General features: G+C 38.7%; 1 protein-coding gene and 1 pseudogene across 6 annotated transcripts in view; both read left to right on the forward strand.

Annotated features, from left to right (window-relative positions):
• POC5 (POC5 centriolar protein) overlaps positions 1 to 19,882 on the forward strand; it is a 44,643-nt gene that overhangs the window by 9,108 nt on the left and 15,653 nt on the right. For 5 of the 6 annotated variants that reach the window (XM_081826715.1, XM_081826719.1, XM_081826718.1 and 2 more), the window contains 8 exons: positions 2,176 to 2,317; positions 4,282 to 4,368; positions 6,642 to 6,847; positions 8,271 to 8,447; positions 10,738 to 10,842; positions 12,442 to 12,621; positions 15,129 to 15,282; positions 18,669 to 18,928. In XM_081826715.1, coding sequence (XP_081682841.1) covers positions 2,176 to 2,317; positions 4,282 to 4,368; positions 6,642 to 6,847; positions 8,271 to 8,447; positions 10,738 to 10,842; positions 12,442 to 12,621; positions 15,129 to 15,282; positions 18,669 to 18,928 — 1,311 coding nt within the window. The remainder of the gene's footprint in view (positions 1 to 2,175; positions 2,318 to 4,281; positions 4,369 to 6,641; positions 6,848 to 8,270; positions 8,448 to 10,737; positions 10,843 to 12,441; positions 12,622 to 15,128; positions 15,283 to 18,668; positions 18,929 to 19,882) is intronic. The other variant, XM_081826721.1, reaches the window with a different exon arrangement.
• LOC102729926 (eukaryotic translation initiation factor 3 subunit F pseudogene) lies at positions 13,698 to 15,171 on the forward strand (annotated as a pseudogene).

A 19,882-nucleotide genomic window follows, 5' to 3' on the forward strand; every position in this document is an offset into this window, starting at 1 on the left:
AAAAAAGGATTGATAGAAAATGTCTGATTCAGTGTTGAATCACCAACAAAATCTGTCACTTCTTCAAACTTTAATAAATATAAAAATCACAGAAGAAGCACCCAGAAGACTCAAATTTGGAATAAGGGCTAAAACTCTTTGTGTTATGATAAGCATGTAACATGGTCCGAAGTCGTTTGCTACCGCATAGCTCATCGCTCTCATAAGGAGGGACTGGCGCCCTCAGACGTGCTTGAGCTTGAGTGGTTTGAAATTGATGTGGCCACATGTGTTACAGTGTGTGTTTACCTGTACAGGTTACATGAGCAGAAATGTGTACAGGTGTGACTCCAAAACAAAAGGCTTGTGCAGAGCTACAACCATTCTAATCCATGACACATTTACAAGACTTTGACATGTACATCGATGGCAGAAGCAGCTTTATTCCAACCAACACAAAAATTTAAGAATTTATACTTTAGGGCCTGTTAAAATTTAGCATATATGGTGTATCTTTTAGCTTATGCTCCTTTTATTACTGTTCGTAAAAGAGCTAAATAGCTTTAAAAATGAAATTTGAAGGAAACATTGTGGATCCCCTGAAACACCTTCTTGGAAACTAGTTTGAAATGCATTGATATTGACTACTGACATGGTATACAAGGTAGTTCCCACTATAGAACTCGGAGTGCAGTAATGTCTGTTCCTTTGGGAAACACCAGGACACTTATTTCAGTTAACTGTGATATAACCATGGCTGGAAACTTGGGTGTGGTGGGTAGTTCAATATTCTTACTCAGAAAACCAAAGGGAAAAAGGAAGGACTGCTGATTTTCAAATAACTATACCAACCATATCATCATGGTTTTATTAAAGATAATTCTAGGCAGAATTCACTTAATTCACTTCAGCAGATATTGACTATGACCCTTCAAAGAGGTAGTTTTAAACATTGGTTATCTTCACACTGAAGATGAATCCAAATAATAAAACAGTTATGACTAATGAGATGATAGTTCTCTATCTGAACTAAACTTCTTATGGAGAAAAATTAACACAAAATAATCCTTTAGAATAATAACATTTAACATTCTTGAAAACCTTCCCCCCAATTTTTTTAATGCAAAGATATTGTCTGGGTCCGTGCGTGAGACTCTTAAAAATGACTCCTTTTAGTAGAAATATTTGTTACATCATGACCAATCCCTTGTTAATAGAGACTAAATTCCACTATATTTTTTACTTCACAGATACCATTTTTTTATTTGGCTAAAGAAATAACGAAGTATCTATGTTAGGAAATTCCAAGTTTTTTTAAACCTGAGGAATATTCTTGTAAGGTCTACAGTTTATAACCTCTATGTTTTATCACTCCTTTCTCATGTGCCATGAAGGTGTCAGCAGGTAGAGTGGAATAGGTTTGCATTCATGTTCTCTTTTTATCTTCAGTATTTGTTCTCTTCCAATATTTCCCTTATACTCTTTCCATGCTATGAAAAGAGACTCAGGGTTGTTGCTGAGTGGGTTGTTGGATTGTGGCTGTCATTAAGCAGAGTCAAAACTCCTTTTCATCCCTAGACTGTCCTAATGTGAAGTCTTTGGAAGCAATATCTTTTTTTTTTTTCTTTTAAGATTTTTAAATTTATTTGTTAGAGGGAGAGCACAAGCAGGGGGGTAGGGAGTGGGAGAAGGAGAAGCAGGCTCCCTGCTGAGCAGAGAGCCCGATGCGGGGCTCCATCCCAGGACCCCAGGATCATGACCTGAGCCGAAGGCAGACGCTTAACCAACTGAGCCACCCAGGCGTCCCTGGGAGCAACATCTTCAAACTAAGTTTCAGAAAAGCAGAGAAGTGGCTAACCGTGTCTCTGCCCACCTGCAAGTAGCTGCCAATTGAGGGAGCGCTCTTCTGCCTTGGAGCTGTTGATTGGCTTCAGACAAGTTCTCTAGGTAAGCTTTGTCTCACCATTGCAAAATTGACATGCTGAAGGAATCGTACTAAGGTACTATCACTGGAAGAAATCTGGATAGGTTTGTTGGATTTGTTTTGTTTTAAGAAAGTACACATTCCTTATGACATGGGAATACTATTTTGAGAACTGAAGTAGAGAACATCTTTAACTGGGCCTTTATTGTTCTTTGCCTGAATGTCCATTGTGACTGTGTTATAATACATTCTTTGTTATTGGCTCCTCACAGGAAGAGTATGAAGAACTGCTTCGTTATGCTATCGTGACTCCAAACGTTGAGTCAGGTGCTTCACAGCCGTATCATTCTAGGGGAGAGGTGGGACCAGATGTGAGGGTTCCTACTGTAATTGATGATATTCTTCATAATCAAGGTTATGTATATTTTTAAAGATATCTCTTAATTTAAGATGTTACTGAGCTCATGAGTGCTGTTGACTTAGGATGGCAAAAATGCTTCTCCAGTGATTCTTCTCAGTCAGTCCTGTGTATCACTATCATCTGGGGGAAATTTTTCCATTTTATTATGTTACTCTTGGCTCTTAATGTGACAGCTGGATTTTTATATGAACTTTGATTATTACTTTTATGAAAAACAATAAAGTTAAAGCAGCACGGTAGCCATTGTGTGTCTCTCAGTGGAGTATACTCAATCTCTACTTGTTCCAGTCAGTGATATACCAGGCTTATCTTGGAAACTAAGTCCATAGAAGTGGCTAACCACTTAAAGATGGTCCATAGGCAGCCCTCAGAACCTTTTACGTGTATGAACCATTGCTAGTAGGACTTTGTTGGCAGCATTTCTGTGAGTACGGAAGACTGGATTATCACCACAAGGATGAGCCCATTTTGTACTATGTCAGAGACAGAACTGACAGCTAATATATACCGGGAGGTATACTGATAGATGAATGGAAGGTGGAAAAAGGAGGATAAAGCTCCTTTCACCTATCCATTATTTATTCAGTAAAGTACAAGATCTCAGACAGCTCACTCTAAGTAAATATTCCTTAAAAGGGCACGGAAGGCCCTCCTACGATGGCCCTGGCAATGGGCAGTTATCAACAAAAGGCATAACTCCAATGATCGCTCCTTGAAGGCACGTGACACAGCCTACTCGGAGTCAGCCGGCTCCTGGGTTTCTGGGCGGTTACAGCCCTGGTATTCGGTTCCTCTCCCTCTGTAGACATGAAGTTTTCATTGCTCTTCAGTCTTCAGCCTACTGCACTGGATCATCAGATCAGGCCAGAACCTAACACTGAAACATGCTAACACTGAATATTTTCTGCCCAAATTTTAATTGATTTCAAAAGATAGGACCCTGGGATTTATTCATTCTACATCAGTGATCTTGACCATGTTTTGATTACACTAGGTACCTCAGCCTGTAGTTCCTACTGAGCAAACCCAAAGTGCTGCATACTGTCTTATAAAATGTGTAAATAGGCAATCCATGTGTTTGCCCTCTGTGCCTCTACCCTTTGGGTGTCACCAAAACCTTGTTTCCTTTTCCCCTGGCTGCAGAACTCCCGTACCATTGTTCCCAGTGACACAGCAGGGAGTCCTTCCCTTGCCCTGACTCTCCAGCCTTTCAGGGTCATCACTTGGGGTTCAAGACCCCCGTTCTTTTCTAGCATGCAAGATAGGATTTATTCATTACTACTCTGCCTTTTCCACAAAGGGTTTGAGATCTAAGCATACAACATGCAGTGAATTTAGATATCCCGATTCACACGTAGACTTGGTTAGAATTTATAAATTTATCATCCCATTTTCTCCATTGCTGTTGCTTGGTATAAGCAGGGTATATGGAAACTGACAAAGTATACATAAGCCTCCAACACGGCCATCCTTGTGAAGTTTTCCCCCGTTTTCTTTTCACCACATATTGACCGACGGTTCCTAAGTTGGAAGTGAGGCAGTCCCTGTTCTAGGGGAAGCGGTGTCACGTTAGTTTGATAGTAGCTAGTGAAAAGCAGCAGGCCCCTGGAAATATCTGGTGTTGTAAGATAGCATAGCTTCTTCTAAATTCTGACGTCATTCATGCACTTAGTCTCTTAGTGCGAATTGAATGCTATAGTAGGCTGAATTCTCTCTCATCTATATTTGGTGGGTAAAGTTGAGTTTACTAATGATACAGTAAGACGTTTTCTAGTCTCAGATTTTTTCTTTTTTCTTATTCTTTGTCTTAGTGTTCCTCTTTCCCCAGCATGTTGTATTTTGCTTGTTCTAAAATCTTAGATACTGCTACCTTCTTAAATTAGGTATGTGCAATTAGGCATTTGATATAAGAGTCGTTTGGTTTAATAAAACAATTTTTTTAAAATTTTGTTTTCAGCAGGAAATAGCCCTGTAGTAAGAGAAACAAAGATGGAAGTTGGAAAAGGATGTGATTTAAATATTTCAAGTCATTCAAAGACAGATGGTATGACTTTTCCTTAGCTTCTTTTTGTTCATATACAACATTGTGTGCTTTGGTGAATATTATTTGTGTACTAAGAGGAATAATTTCAGCATGTTATTTATTGGGAGGATTTTTAAATGTTGCTGTTGCTAATTTATTAACTAATAACTGTTTAAAATAATTTCATAAAATTCCAAAATAGTACAGTTAAGACAGGTTAATCTATTCCAGTGTGTGGCATCCTTTCTTAAAACTGCTAGGTTAGAGGGCAAATACTTTAAAAGAATTATTGGGATGTCAGAGAGTTTGGCCAGTTTAAATGTTTTCATGAACCAGTGCATTATTTCCCAACATTCAGGCATTTGTGTATGATTTTTGTCCTACTTTCATACCACTTGTTCTCTCATTTTGTGTTTTTCTTCAGATATATTGACTTTTCACTTAAATTCATTAAAAGGAAAATTTGTGTCATTGCTGATTATCACATAAAACTAATATGCCCTTTTTACAAATAGAACACATGGTAAAAATAGATGGAAGTGAAACAAAATTAGTAAGTTTTGATTGGATACCACTGGTGGTGTTAGGTTCAGCCTGAAGTCTGCTTTTTGTCTGTTGAAAGGCGAGAGGAGCAAGCGTTACAGAGGTTATAAAAGCATACTAGCACCAGATTGAAGCTTTTTCTTTGACACAGAATGTTTAAAATAATTAAAATAAAACACTTTCCTTGCCCTGTGACTCCATGTTGTATAATGTTCAGGCCATTTAAGCCACCACATAAAAATGCCTCTATCCTTTAGTTTCCTCACTTGTCAATAAAAGGCTTGGGCAGTGTAATCCCTGGGGGATGTTTCAAGTTCTTCATTTATGTGATTCTATTTTTTAAAAGATGAATAAATGTTTAAAAATAAAAAATAAAAAGCAGAGCCTCTCGCTTTTCCCATGAGTGCAGATCTTACTGGTGAAATCCAGTAAAAGAGAACATTCATGTACTTTGTCACTCTGCTTTATTCTTTGGGTTTATTCTTCAGAATATGTAGGTAGTATCTCATAGTTGACTAGCCTAAACCATTTGTTGATAAATTTTTATGTAAAAATATATATTAGGGAATGATTTTCCCTTTCGCAAAGAATTCTTGATGTACTTTTAAGTAACAAGTTCTACAGTAGCTTTATCTTTGACTCATCTCATTCACTAAGGAAGACAGGGAGGCCTTTTAATCTTGATTATTAGGACCCTCATAACAAAAGCAAGATCTGTGAGAAATGGTAATTTCAACCTGCACATGTAATAAAATAGTAACCTTTTCTAGGTTGTGCTTTTTAAGGTAGATGCCAGTTCTTCTGGCTCTGGCTTTCACACCTACCTCCATCCCCCACCCTCCCACCATGTATGTGGGCAGAGGGTGGGAATTTTATGTATATATGGATATACATATATAGATATGTATATTTTCACCTATATGTTGAAGGCCAACAGTGTGCCTTAAAACTGATTATCTGATAAAACTAAACTACTAGTCTCTTTCTACTTAGAGAGTTGAATTTTAGTGGTGTTAAAACCCATACCAGTGTTTGACATAAGGTAATAATACATGACCTGTATACAACCACTGGGACCTTGGTTAGTTGCTTAACCCTTTCTGAACCTGTTCGCTCATCAGTAAAGTGGAGATAATAATGCCTGTCTCTTCAGGCAGCATGTATTAGGAGAGCTCATCTTTACAACACTTATTACACGAACATAGTAAGCACTTAGTAACTATTGATATGATGATGTGGATGATAATACCTTCAGCTCAGGCTGGACCTGGATATATGAAGCCATCCTTGATTGGGATAGAGGTCATTTTGGGGGAGGGAGGGTAGGAGGCATCCCATGCTGGTCAGTCCCAAATCAGTGACAGTACTGAAATTACAGTATTAATTTCAGCCTAAGTGCAGTTTAAGAGTAAGCACACGGAGGGGCACCTGGGTGGCTCAGTCGGTTAAGCGGCTGCCTTCGGCTCAGGTCATGATCCCGGGGTCCTGGGATCGAGCCCCGCATCGGGCTCTCTGCTCCGCGGGGAGCCTGCTTCTCCCTCTGCCTCTGCCTCTCTCTCTCTCTCTGTCTCTCATGAATAAATAAATAAAATCTTAGAAAAAAAAAAAAAGTAAGCACACTGAAAGGTCATTTCTCCGCATTTTGCTCCGCCTCCGTGGGTAACTTGACATCTCACCCTCCATTAGAACTCCTTACATTTGGGTTATATCCATCCTCCAACTTGACCACCACACCTTTCCCTCCTCTTCAGGGTCATCGCCAGTGTCGTCACCGAGGAAGCCCTCACACCCAGTCATGGATTTCTTCAGTTCTAACCTCTTAGGTGACTCTTCCTCACCAGCATCTATTTCTAGTCATGCAGACGTCCATGAAATCGTTGTGAGCGATTTTCTTGTTTCGGATGAAAACCTTCAGAAGATGGAAAACGTACTGGATCTTTGGAGTTCAGGGCTTAAGGTATTACACTTGTTCAATTACAGTCGTTTAATATGTAGGGTAACAGTTCTGCTCTTGATCCCACTCTTTACTGTTTTCTTTGAATCAAAAGATTTTGTGAAAAGAATCTTTAGTTTCCTGAGAAGATCAGTCCAGTGTTTTAAATCTGTACTTCTCAGTCTTTAATGTCCATACGAATCATCTGGGGATCTTGTTAAGCTGCAGCTTGTCGTTCAGTTGGTCTTGACCTGGGCCCAAGATTATGCAATTCTAAAAAGCTCCCAGGGGATTCTGTTAGTTCAGGACCTGTACTTTGAATAGCATACTTTTCAATAGTTGCTGGAACAGCTCTGCGTGTTCCACTGCATTTCTCAGATATTTTTAAAAGACTCAGCGTATGTGTGACAGAGACACGTAGTGAACCCTTACCATTATCATAGCTGTGACTAATGGAAATGTCTCCTTTTATATGAAACACAAGATCCAATTTTAGCAACATATATTCATTTTATAGCTGCTTTTAGCAACCACAGTGTGTAACTGCTAAGACTATAAAAACTGATTATTTTAGTGATATTATTGGCCTCTAAATAAAGTATTACAGAAATGGATTTTTTTTTTTGCACTATTTAACACATAATGGAGAAAATGACAGTTTTTCTGAAACATAGTTTGAGAAAACTGATTTCACATTCACAGTGAAATTACGGTCATGAGAGTTCTACGGCGTTTGTATTTCTCTGTTATTTGGAACCATAAGTTCTAGAAATAATCTTTTAGTATAGTTGTTAGCATTTTTCCCCCTTGGAACAGGTGTCATACTGCTAATCATGGTGCAAGTCCAGTGGAGGAGCTACTGCCAGTCATTTAATTTGTTCTATGTTCAGTTAATCATATTGTTACCCAGTTTCCTTGATAACATGATTATTTGGTATTTTTACTTATGCCAGTCAGTAGGGTGAAAAGGGATCAGACTTAGCAATTTGTTGTAAGATGTCCTTTGTGATAAATGATTTGGGGGAAGAAAGCATCAGCCCCATGGTTTCCACTATCCGCCTCTATCTAAATAACTTCCCATTCCTATGGCTGAGCCTAGGCCACACCCCTGCATTTCTGCTTTCCCTGATCCATCTTGATATGGACATCAAAGTCCTTGAATAAACAAAGTATCTGTTTACTAGTCAAGGAGACCTGAAAATTTTTTTTTAAACAACAAGGTTTCATACAAAATAAAATAGGGGGAAAAAATTCATTTCCCTAGTATGGTGAATGTGAACTGAGAAGAGCCGTGACTGTTGAACTTGGAAACGTTTTCATTAGTGGTTTTTATAAATAGCTCTTATGTTGATTGCTTGTTCTGATTATTTTTAATGTTTCTTAATTTCAGTGTAATTTTAAGAAGCAGTGTTAAAACTGCTTAATTGCTGGTGTATTTATTTTTCAGACAAACATCATATCTGAACTAAGCAAATGGAGACTTAATTTTATTGACTGGCACCGGATGGAAATGAAAAAAGAGAAAGAAAAACATGCAGCACACTTAAAACAACTGTGCAACCAGATCAACAGCTTAAAGGAGCTGCAAAAAGCCTATGAAGTTTCCATCGGGAGAAAAGATGAGGTCTTCACTTTTAAATTTCTTTTTAAGTGAGATGCAGTAAAGATCTTGCTAGGTAACAAATGCCAGGAACTGATTATTTAGGTCATACAGGATACAAAGGGAAGATTGTTTCAGAAACTGGAAAAAAAAAAAACAGATGCATAGAAATAAGATACATTCATCCTATTAAACATGCCAAGGTCATGTCATTTAATCTTTGTCACCAACATCAGCGTGCTTAAAGTTTTAAAAGTGCATGCTAAATGTGGGGACACTAATTGTTTTCCCTCAGTCTTCTTTCCTAACTGCTCTTAAGAGAACATCATGGAACCAGCATTACCCCCATGTTAAACCATGTTTTTAGGGGCCATTTTAGGTATCTCACATTTTATTTGTGATATTTCTTTATTCATGGACGAAGTTTTTTTCCTTTTATTATAGGCTCAGAGAGCACTTTTTTTTTTTTTTTTTTTAAGAGAGAGCTCAAGCGCCCTAGGGGTGGGAGGGACAGAGGGAGAGGGAGAAAGAGAATCTCAAGCATGTTCCATGCCCAGGGAGGAGCCCAACGCTGGGCTCGATGTCCCCACCCTGAGATCATAACTTGAGCCGAGAAATCAAGAGTCAGAAGCTTAACAGACTGAGCCACCCAGGTGCCCCAAACAGAGAATACTTTTTACTTCACTTTCTTTTAGCCTCTTAAGAATGAGAGAGTAAGGTTCAGGTCTTTGCTGATTTTGTGCCTCCCAACAGCACCTTCAGCAAAGCAGAATGGGCAATATATCCACTGCTTCCCTCCCCACCCCCCCAACCCCCAACCCGAGGATGGTGGTTTTCGGAGGTGACACCTCAGCTACTTGTCTGCAGATACAGCATTCACTGTTTTAATGAGCTAGATAAAGATTATATATTTTTTAAAATATATATTTATTTTGGTGTTCAGGGTATCCTGTAAAATCAAACATTTTATATAGTTTACTTTTTTGAAACAATAGATACTAACGTCAGTCATTTTCTCTACTGCCCTCAAAAATCTGTCGTAAGGTTTTAAAATATTTGATTTGATTTGATTTTAAAGATTTTATTTATTTGAGAGAGAAAGAGTGCACGAACAGCGGGGAGGGGCAGAGGGAGAAGCAGGCTCCCTGCTGAGCAGGGAGCCCAAGACAGGGGGCTCGATCCCAGGACCCTGAGATCATGACCTGAGCCGAAGGCAGACGCTTAACTGACTGAGCCACCCAGGTGCCCTAAAATATTTTAAATATATATTTTTAAATTTCAAAGTATCACACACAAGGGTGTACATGTGTCCAGTTTGAAAATGAATAAGATGAACAGCTGTGTGCCACCGTAGAGCTCAAGAAATAGAATATTACTGGGGCGCCTGGGTGGCTCAGTTGGTTAAGCGACTGCCTTCGGCTCGGGTCATGATCCTGGAGTCCCGGGATCGAGTCCCGCATCGGGCTCCCTGCTCGGCAAGGAGTCTGCTTCTCCCTCTGACCTTCCTCCTTCTCATGCTCTCTGTCTCTCATTCTCTCTCTCTCAAATAAATAAATAAAATCTTTAAAAAAAAAAAAAAAAAGAAATAGAATATTACTAATGTCTTAGCATGTGTACCCTTTTCCACTTTTGAAAATTATTTGAAGAAGAGCCAGAATAAATGTCTCTCAGTAAATATGCCCAATTTACTAAATCTGGCTTTAATGTGGCCAATTTAAAAAATATATTTCAGCTACTCAGTTCTTTGTAAGATAGAATATCATTTTAGGATTTAAAAGCCTGCATAGATTTTTTTTTTAAAAGAACAGGAAAAACTGAAGAAGTACATTATAGTATAACTATTGTTTGCTTTTATGAGTTTGTTGAATCCAAAAAATCCTTAGCAACTTCTAATCCAAGGTACCAAAGGTATTTAGGGACCAGAAAGATGTTTAAAACCTGGTCCCTACCCTCAAGTCTAATGAACAAAGACTTTCTGTATACGTAACAAAATATTCAAATGTGTAGTTGTCTTTCTTGAATTAAATATCAATGACCATATTAATTTTCATATACATAAACTTTTTTTGATGATTGCAAAGATACACATAATGAAGATTTTTCTTTTCTCTTTTGTTCCTCTTCACTCATTGATATGTAGTGCATTCATGTGGTCAAGTGTTTTGGTCTTTTTAAAGATAATAATGAGGTTAACTGGATTAATTACTAGTGATGCAGAGGTATTCTCTTGGGCATTTTTTGATATATGAGAAAATCACTTTACCAATTACTGTTATTGTAGCATCACAATAATTGGGTTAATTGCTGTTTACAGGTGATTTCTAGCTTGTCTCATGCCATAGGCAAGCAAAAGGAAAGGATAGAGTTGATGAGAACATTCTTCCACTGGCGAATTGGCCATGTTAAATGCAGACAGGATGTAAGTATAAAAACAAAACGGTAACTGACAGATTTTAGACTTCTGAACTCAAAAGGGTTTAGGATCACATTTTGAGTTATTGTTAAAGCCAAAGAAAGATTTGTTTTCTAATAAATCAAAATGAATTTATAATTTAATGTTGCTCTTATTTCAAATGATTTTAGTATAGTTTGGGAAAAAATACCTCATATTTTGTAGACCAATTAATCTGTCGTTTCCTACTTCGTAGTAAGTTAGTAAGGATTATACTTGACTTATAGATGCCCTCATCATGGAACCCCTTTAACAAATTTAATGTCAGATGTGATTATGCGGAGAAAGAATTTATAATCTTTAACATATCCTATGCTTCTTACATTGTTTCTACTTCAGAAATGCCTGAATATATCCTCTTCATAAAGAGGCAGTACTGTATCAATATATTATAAAATTGTGTGAATGTTTATTGTGTAGACTTGCCTTAGAGAATCAAAGAAAGCCATATCTGTATAGCTTTATAAAAATTATCTTTCGTTTGTTTATAATTTAAACTTGAACGTCTTTATTTTCATTAACTAAGAGCTGAATCAGTATAGAAGAGTAAATATAAACTAAGAATAGTAAATTACTGTATCAGAAGTGGAAAAGTATGAGAACATATGTATATCCCACAAGAAGACAGAGTATAGAGACTCAAAAGAGTATAGGGGATAGATGTGTGTTTTATTTGATGCTCATGTGAGCCATAGAGTGATCTCTGTGCGTTTACTTCTAAGAGATTAATACTTAAGGAAAAGGCTGCTACTATCATGGAACAGGATTTCTCTTTAAAGTATATTTTCTAGTGCTTTCATTGTTTTTTATTAATCCCAGTAGATTAATTCTACACTAGGCATATTGAAAAGAGCTCTTTAAATGAGAATGCCATATTTTGAAAGTGAAATACTGAGAATATGTTTAAATGTTAGTAAAATAGTTGAGACTGCCATCAGTTTTTGAATAGCTTTTTAAATTTAAGAAAATTGAAATTGGAACTACTTCTTGAAAAGAATTTAAATTCACTGATGAAAAGAAGACTGGCGTATGCTTGCGTCTGGAGCTGTTTAGCACTCTGTATGGTGGCAAAGCGTGTGAATTAAGTGAGCCTTGCTTATGGCGGCGGCCACCCGGACGAAGAGAAAGCAGCGGCACCTGAAGCCACAGGCACCACCCTCTGGGCCTTGCAGCCACTTTCTCTCGGTCGTCTCGACCTGCTTTCGGCTAAAACGTGCTGCAGATTCATCACTCCGAGGGCGAGTTCCTCGTTTCCTTTCATTTGTTTTTTTGTTTTGTTTTTTCCTCCTAACCTGATTGGTGGCATACAGCAGTGATGTAAGGATAAGAGCTGAGGTTCCGAAATGAGGCGAGGCTGGCTTTTCCCTTTCTACTTGGGTGACCTGGGCGGGTTACATAACCTCTCTGAGCCTGTTCTGTCTGCAGATGAGAATAACGTGATCACACAAGCTTGGATGGTAATGTATGCACGCTGCTTACCACAGGGTTACATTATGTTTTTGAGTATCCCTGCCAATGTATTTACCAGTCATTGTGTTTTTGAGGTTGTATATTACTTTCATTTAGGTCTATGAAGGTAAACTAGCTGACCAGTACTTCCAGAGAACTTTACTGAAGAAGGTCTGGAAAGGCTGGCGGTCCGTAGCACAGAAGCAGTGGAAAGAGGTAGTAGAACGAGCTTGTCAAGCAAGAGCGGAAGAAGTTTGTGTCCAGATTTCCAACGATTATGAAACCAGAGTTGCTGTGGTAAACTTCTTTTCATACTTTGACTTTCTTTTAATAAAAATTAAAAAGATAAAAAACTGTTTATAGTTAGGCAGAGTAACCCATTTCCAGTTCCATTTAGTGCCATGTAGGTTCAAATTAGACATCCTGGCAGAGGACACTAGCAAGTCAGACCTACAGACTAACTTAACTCTGACCCCCAAATTTGTGTTGGCTCTCCTGCATGTACGTTGCCCTTGGAAATGTAAATCACCTATAGACCCTTATATTTCTAAGAAAGCATGCTTTCTTAAGATTCCTCATTTGGCCTTTATTGAGCCAAAAGTAAAGACCCAAAACAAAAATGTTTATCCTTATGTTAATTTAAGTAAATTATGTTCTGATAAGGTTGATATAAAGCAGTTGCATATAAACTGAAGTTATTTTCCCATTGACATAAACATTGTTTCCGAAGGAAAATATTTGAGACCCAAAATGAAATAAAAATGCAGTAGGCCTCTTGAAATCAAATAGTAAAAGAAAACCCTTTTTCATCATTATAGCACTAAGTTCTTAATGTTAAAAATAAGATTCATTGTACAAATAATTTTCTGCAATTCAAAATGACATGCGAAAAAAAACCAAAAAATGCAGTCCCTTCAGATTTGGTCTATGGGATAGAGTGTTGTACTTAATGTCACTTTGCACTTTAAATTCTATAGATAACGTTTAAAAGGAAGGAAGGAAGGAAGGAAGGAAAAGGAAGGAAGGAAGGAAGAGGAGGAAAGGAGGAAAGAAAGACTCTTAATAGTGCATTTAGGTATTTTTTTCTGAAGAGATGAGAGTCTGTGGCTCTTAATGTACTTTGTTTAATAAGTTTTATGGTAAGAAATTACATATCTGTTTGGTATAATTAAAACACATCAGCAAGATTTGGTGGGACCGGCATGAAATTCCCCTTGTTTGAAACTTGATTTTATGGTTAGAAAAGAAAATGGTTTTTTGATAGAAACAGTAGAGGTAAAATGCACCTTTTAAAATAAATTGAGATACATAGCAGAAGAGGTATGTGGTAAAGTGTTTTTAGTATTTCACATAAAAATAGCTTCAGAGCTTGACAAGATGGCCACACCGCCAATACCAGGAAGTACTCCTGCCACTACTCCAGCCCTGGCCCCGCCCCCAGCCCCGGCCCCAACCCTGGCCTCAGCACCAGCCCCAGCTCCAGCCCTGGCCCCGACCCAGGCCTCCACACCAGCCCCGACCCCAGCCCTGGCCTCCGCCCCAGCCCCAGCTCCAGCCCCGGCCCCAACCCTGGCCTCCACACCAGCCCCGACCCCAGCCCTGGCCTCCGCCCCAGCCCCAGCTCCGGCCCCGGCCCCAGCCCTGGCCTCCGCCCCAGCCCTGGCTCAGCTCCAGCCCTGGCACCGGTTCCAGCTCCAACACCGGCTCCAGCCTCATCCCCAGACCCAGGGGCTAAAGCAGCTAGGACCGTGGCTCGGATCCAGACCCCCAGCCCTCTTCCCTTACCCCGCAGCCATGTGGTCCAGCCACACCAGGTCATTTTGGCATCCATTCTGGAAAGCCACGATGCAATGGGGGCATTGTCCCAGTTATCAGGACCCTGCTGAGAACTGTTGCCATGCATTCAATGGAAGTCACTAACAGCTTCTTTTCAGTACCTCTCAATGAGTCAGAAGATGAGGTAGCTGTTGACGTGAAATTCGCTAAGAACAGGTATGAATTACACAAGAAAGTCTCTCCAAATGAGCTCATCCTGGGCCGGTGCGGCGACAGGCCATGATGTCACAGAGCACCCTGTGCTGATACATGAGTACTACGGCAGGGTAGTCCCCATCCCCATTCACCTCATTGTGGACACGAGCCTCCATGAGCATCAAGGCCTAGGTCAGCACTTTAATGGGTATCCCTGGGAGTACCCTGGGGGTGATGTTCACACCTCTGACAATGAAATATTCATATTAGGACACTGAACACATTGGAGTCGACCTGATCTTGACGACCTCTTTGAGCCCCAACCAGGTGTTCACACTCTCAAGCAATCTGCAGCAAGTAGGAGGAGCATCGGTTCACATCCAGGATGCCCTAAGCACAGGGTTGCAGTATACAGAGGATGTGCTGTCCCAAAAGGTGTCATCTGACAGTACTGTGGGCCGTTCCTTGAGGAGCCTGGTTAACCAAGTACCCAAGATAATTCCCAGTGACTTTGACACCATGCTCAACAGCTACTTGGCCAATCTCACAGAGCCACAGATTGCCGTCACTGAGAAATTTATAAACCTGTGAATGGGCCCCAAGCAGCACTCCGGCCAGTCTGGGCCACCCTAGGACTCAGAATGGAGTGAAGTAGAATGGTTTCCTTGTGGTTTGGGCCACACTGAGTCAGTCAACTCCTTGTGACTCTAAATAAACATAGCCTGCCTTTTGTAAAAAAATAACTTCACAATGTAAGTCTATTTTTTGAATTATTAATATCCTTCCTTGTATCTCAAATTTTTTTCTTCTTTTTAAAAATTCCCCTTATTTAGTTATCTGGAGCTTTGGAAAATGCAAAAGCTGAGATTCAAAGAATGCAGCATGAAAAAGAACACTTTGAAGATTCCATGAAGAAAGCTTTCATGAGGGGGGTGTGTGCATTAAATCTCGAAGCCATGACTATATTTCAAAACAGAGGTGATACAGGTTAGTATTTTGTATAAGGTTCTCTGCCTACTTTCAAAAAGGATTTGAGGAGATTTCAGTGATTGGTGTGGTCTATAGTACTGATTTTCTGCAATGACTATGTCTTGTCCCGGTACTGGTATTTTTAACTTGATGGTGTCATATCTTTTTAAATCTGCCATGAAAATTCACCCAGTTTTGGTTACTTACGGTATCTTAGATCTGATCGAGTAAACTGTCAAATCTTAAGTGTTTAGGCTCAATGTTAAAATGATGTTTTGAATAGAAAACATTATTTTAAGGCTCTTTTAACTAATAATTGCAATGCTTTCAAGTACAAAATTTTTATTTATTTATTCATTTTCTTAAGTAGCCAAATTCCTTGGACCATTTTGTTGATTAAATATTTATCTAGTCACCGTTTCCCATTTTAAAAATTGCTTGTTTTCAATTTAAGAGAGACCTCAACTAAAACTGATTTTCAGTAAATATAAATATAGGCCTATGTACAGAAGTCAAGTAAAATAATTTCATTTCAAGAAAAGAAAAGTCCATGTTTTAGCTGAAATCTGTGTGGTTTATGTGGGTGTTTCTTCAGCAGGGCTTAGAATAGCACATGACTAGAGTCTTTGCCACTAATGTGGACCGAGGCCTATTTTCCTTAGTGGGTTTTAGTTTTCTTCTCTGAACAAAGAAAATAATATAAATCTTCCCTACCTGCTTCACAGAGGGTTCTTTTGGAAATGCAATGAAATATAATTGGAAGCTCTTTAAAAGACAAAACATACTTTGACATGTAAGATGATAGGATTGATATAATTATTGCTGTCTTGATTCAAGTCAGCCTGTTTTATGTAAATACATGAACATTTTTTGCAGTGTATCCTCATATTAAATCATATTTGAGATTTGCAGTTTATCAATGAGACAATTTCATTTTGTAACATCAACATTCCAGTACAGTGTGAATAACTTTTCTGTGGTTGTCATACCTTCATTTTAAAGCATCTTCAAACATTTATTATTTAAATTGTGTGTGTTGTTGATACTAGCAAGTTAAGGCAAATAACTTTTTTCTGAAGCAGTCATGGTGTATGGTCCCCATGTAGATTAGAAATTTAGAATCCTAGAATCTCAGGCCAGAATAGTTTATCTTGCTTAATACCCAAAGGACTACTTGATTTCTCCAATAAATGGTCTTTTGATTGAGTATCAACACTGAAAACAAACTCACCACCACCAGTTGTAATTATTAGCAAGTTGTATGTATTAAATTGAAGAACTTAAGTATCTACTTATAACAGACCTAGATTTCACAAGTTAAGTGACAAATTATACTTCCTACATTCAATTGTAAGAGACCGGTTTCTCATAACTTACAGAAGAAAGTTATGAATTGACTAGGACAGAGTGTTTTACCACCTTAATAACTTTACTGCTTAAATTTTAAATTCAAATACAGCTTTCTCTCCTACAGGCAAATATCCAGAACAGGATTTGGAGAAAATGTATTCTGATAATTACACAACATGATTTGTTTTGCCCCTGTTGCTTTTAAATCTCCTTTTATCTGCAGCTAATGCCAAGTTCTGGGATCTTAACTGTGTGAGTGGCCTGGTGGTTTGTTTACCATCACAATGGGGGGTACAAATGACAGGAATAGTAAGACACACAATAGCAGTAGGTCGCTAGAGCTACCAAAAGCAATAGTTCAATGTTAACTAATCCTGGGTTTGCTCTGTGATGTGTAACTTTGTGGCATTTCATTAAGAGCTTTAAAAAAAATTTAATTCTCACAAGAAAAAAAATTACTTCTGGCCCTTCTTCCCCTAAAACAACTGTTTTTTATAACGCAGTTTTTAATAATGTTGTATCTATCTTGTCATAACAGAACAAATACTTGGTTTTTTGTGTGTCCTCTCTGCTGTCCATGATCTGCAGTGCGTCTCATGCTGTGTAGTATCCTAAATCCTTAAAGATTAGAAATTAGAAGTTTTATGTAGAAGGCAAAATGTGACAATAAAAATGGCCTTTAAAATGGTACCTGCCAAATATTAAAGCAATTTTAGGAACAGTAGAAAAATGCTTTACAGATGAAAAAACTTACCCCAGTTAAAACGAGAATAATTATTAACCTTACGGTGATTGGCCAAAAAGGAACTGCATAAATCAGCCCACATTAGCAAGAGTTAGTCAGCTACCTCTATTCCAGGGAATCCCAACGTGAGAACTCACCTTTGTACTGGCTCCACATCTAAGAAGTCTGCCACCCACCTAAGAAGACACAGTCAGAATCACTTGCTATCAAAAACATGTTAAAATTCTGTATGTGTGTTTTGTTTTTACAGTAAAAGCCATACTTTATAGTGAATTAGTCCCTCTTCATCAAAGGATTTCAAAGGATCTATGCATTATAATCCTCATTAAACATTGTTAATGAGGTACTATTACTCTGTTTTATATAAAGATAGCTGAAGAGAAGGACTTACACAGAAGCCCAAATTTCCAGTACAAAGAGGACAACATCAAAAACCATTTAAACGTAGGGCTATTTAACACCCTCTCTTCAGACATTCTGAAACCTCTCCGTGACTGAATTTCCAAACCCTCACCCTGGTGTTAGGTGCCACATAGATACAGACTTAAGTGGAAATTTTAACCAAATTCTAATACTGGGGGGGGCGGCGGAATCTAAATTTTGAAGAAACGCTTTGCTCTAGCTTCTGGATGTTACTCCTTTGATCTAAGGGTAAGGTTCATTTTTGAGAGAAGGTTACTATATAGCGTGTCACTAAAATCAGTTAAGTGTGCAAATATACCTTAATTCATGAGTTATATAATCTACTTGCAAGAACTGATTTCTTTTACAATGTTAAAAGTAAAAATTTTAGTGTTACTTACTGATTTATTATTGTGTGCTGAAAAATCAAGTTTAAAATATGTTGAGTTTGTTTGGATAGGAACAATAGATGGAAATGAGAGGGTATAGTGATATCAGAAAAAAAAATTCAACAGCTCTAAATACCAGGCCATCAATCAGGACAGTTGTATGAAACGATGCAAAAGGACATAAATCCTTAGATTCATTGTGACCATATTATTATAATGGCTGTTTTGGCAATACATTTTACTCAGCTGATAGCCTAGCTGAGTACACACTTATTTTTATCTTTTACATAAGAGCAAATCTTCATTAGCTTTCACATATGGAAGGAAATGGTCTGAAGTCTTTAGTGGTTAGTGCTAACATTACCCAGTTAATAATGCTAAACATTGTATGCAATACATGACAAATTTCTACATTTTCTTTAGAACCAAATGTTAGCTGTTATGTATTTTCATTGTTGGGGGCATAAAACGAATCTTAACCTGGAAGAATTTTAATGGAATTAATTTGTAATTTATAGGGATAGACTTCACAAATAGAAAAGAAGAGTATGGCCCTGGCGTTCAAGGCAAAGAACATTCTGCTCCTTCGGATCCTCTGGCCCCTCCAGTGCCCCCCGTGGTTGCACCGCCACAGTCCCCGCCCCCAGCTGCCATGGGAGCGGCCGGCGCCGCTGCTTTTCCCTCCGCGGCTTCCATCCCGTCGGCTGGGGCTCCTTCCGCTTCCTCTGCTCACTTTCCCGTTTCTGCAACTCTCGGCACTGCTGCCCCAGAAGAAATGGTTAGTACAGGGACTACAGGTGCCCGCGTGGGGAAGGGGGCTCAGAACTTGCTCGTATATTGGAGAATTGGAACGTAAAACCTGTTTTCCCATGGAGGAAAAGTCTGTATGGTGTTTAGGCCCAGCCACAGAAAATATTTAATACACGAAGTAGTTAAAATAATTTTTTTTGAAAATTTTATTTATTTATTTAGAGAGAGAGACTGAGAGAGCATGAGAGAGGGGAGGGTCAGAGGGGGAAGCAGACTTCCCGCCGAGCGGGGAGCCGGATGCGGGACTCGATCCGGGTTCTCCGGAATCATGACTGGAGCCGAAAGCAGTCGCCCAACCAACTGAGCCACCCAGGCGCCCATAGCTAGCTGAAAGTTCTATTATAGTAGTGATAATTAAAACAAAAATAACTTTTTATATCACATTTTTCAAGAACTATTCAGGAAAATAGATTTGAGAAAGAGTTGACGACAGACTTTATTTTGAAGGGAACTCTAGTGCGTATTTTGAAAGGCTTAGGAGATTAAGGGCTCTTTTGTATATTTTGTATTCAACTACAGCTTTTTCTTTTCCTGGATGTAGATATATCGTTAACACTACTCTGTAGTTACTCCATCTTGATTTGATTAGGTTTTCCTTTGTAATTCACGATTGGAATAAAGATGGAAGTAGATTTTCCTAGTCACTGAGCTACTTGCAAGAGAAGTACATAGAGCATGGAACTATTGAATGGGGATGGGGTATTTGTGTGAGAACTTGCCTGAAGGGAAATTAATCAAGCTAATTAATATGGAAGAGTTACAAAGCATGTCAGGGTTCTGACTCCTGAGCCTCCTCTTGTTAAACCTGTATTCTTCAAACAGCGAGTCTCAAAAGTGAAGGGAGTGGAGATACAGTCCAAACTTACCAGACTCACTTCCGCAGGGCTTTTTAAAAAACAATGTATCCCCTTCCCTACTCGGG

Source organism: Leptonychotes weddellii, chromosome 7 (genome assembly GCF_054177405.1).
Source record: "Leptonychotes weddellii isolate Sample4059 chromosome 7, ASM5417740v2, whole genome shotgun sequence".
Classification (NCBI taxonomy): Eukaryota; Metazoa; Chordata; class Mammalia; order Carnivora; family Phocidae; genus Leptonychotes; species Leptonychotes weddellii.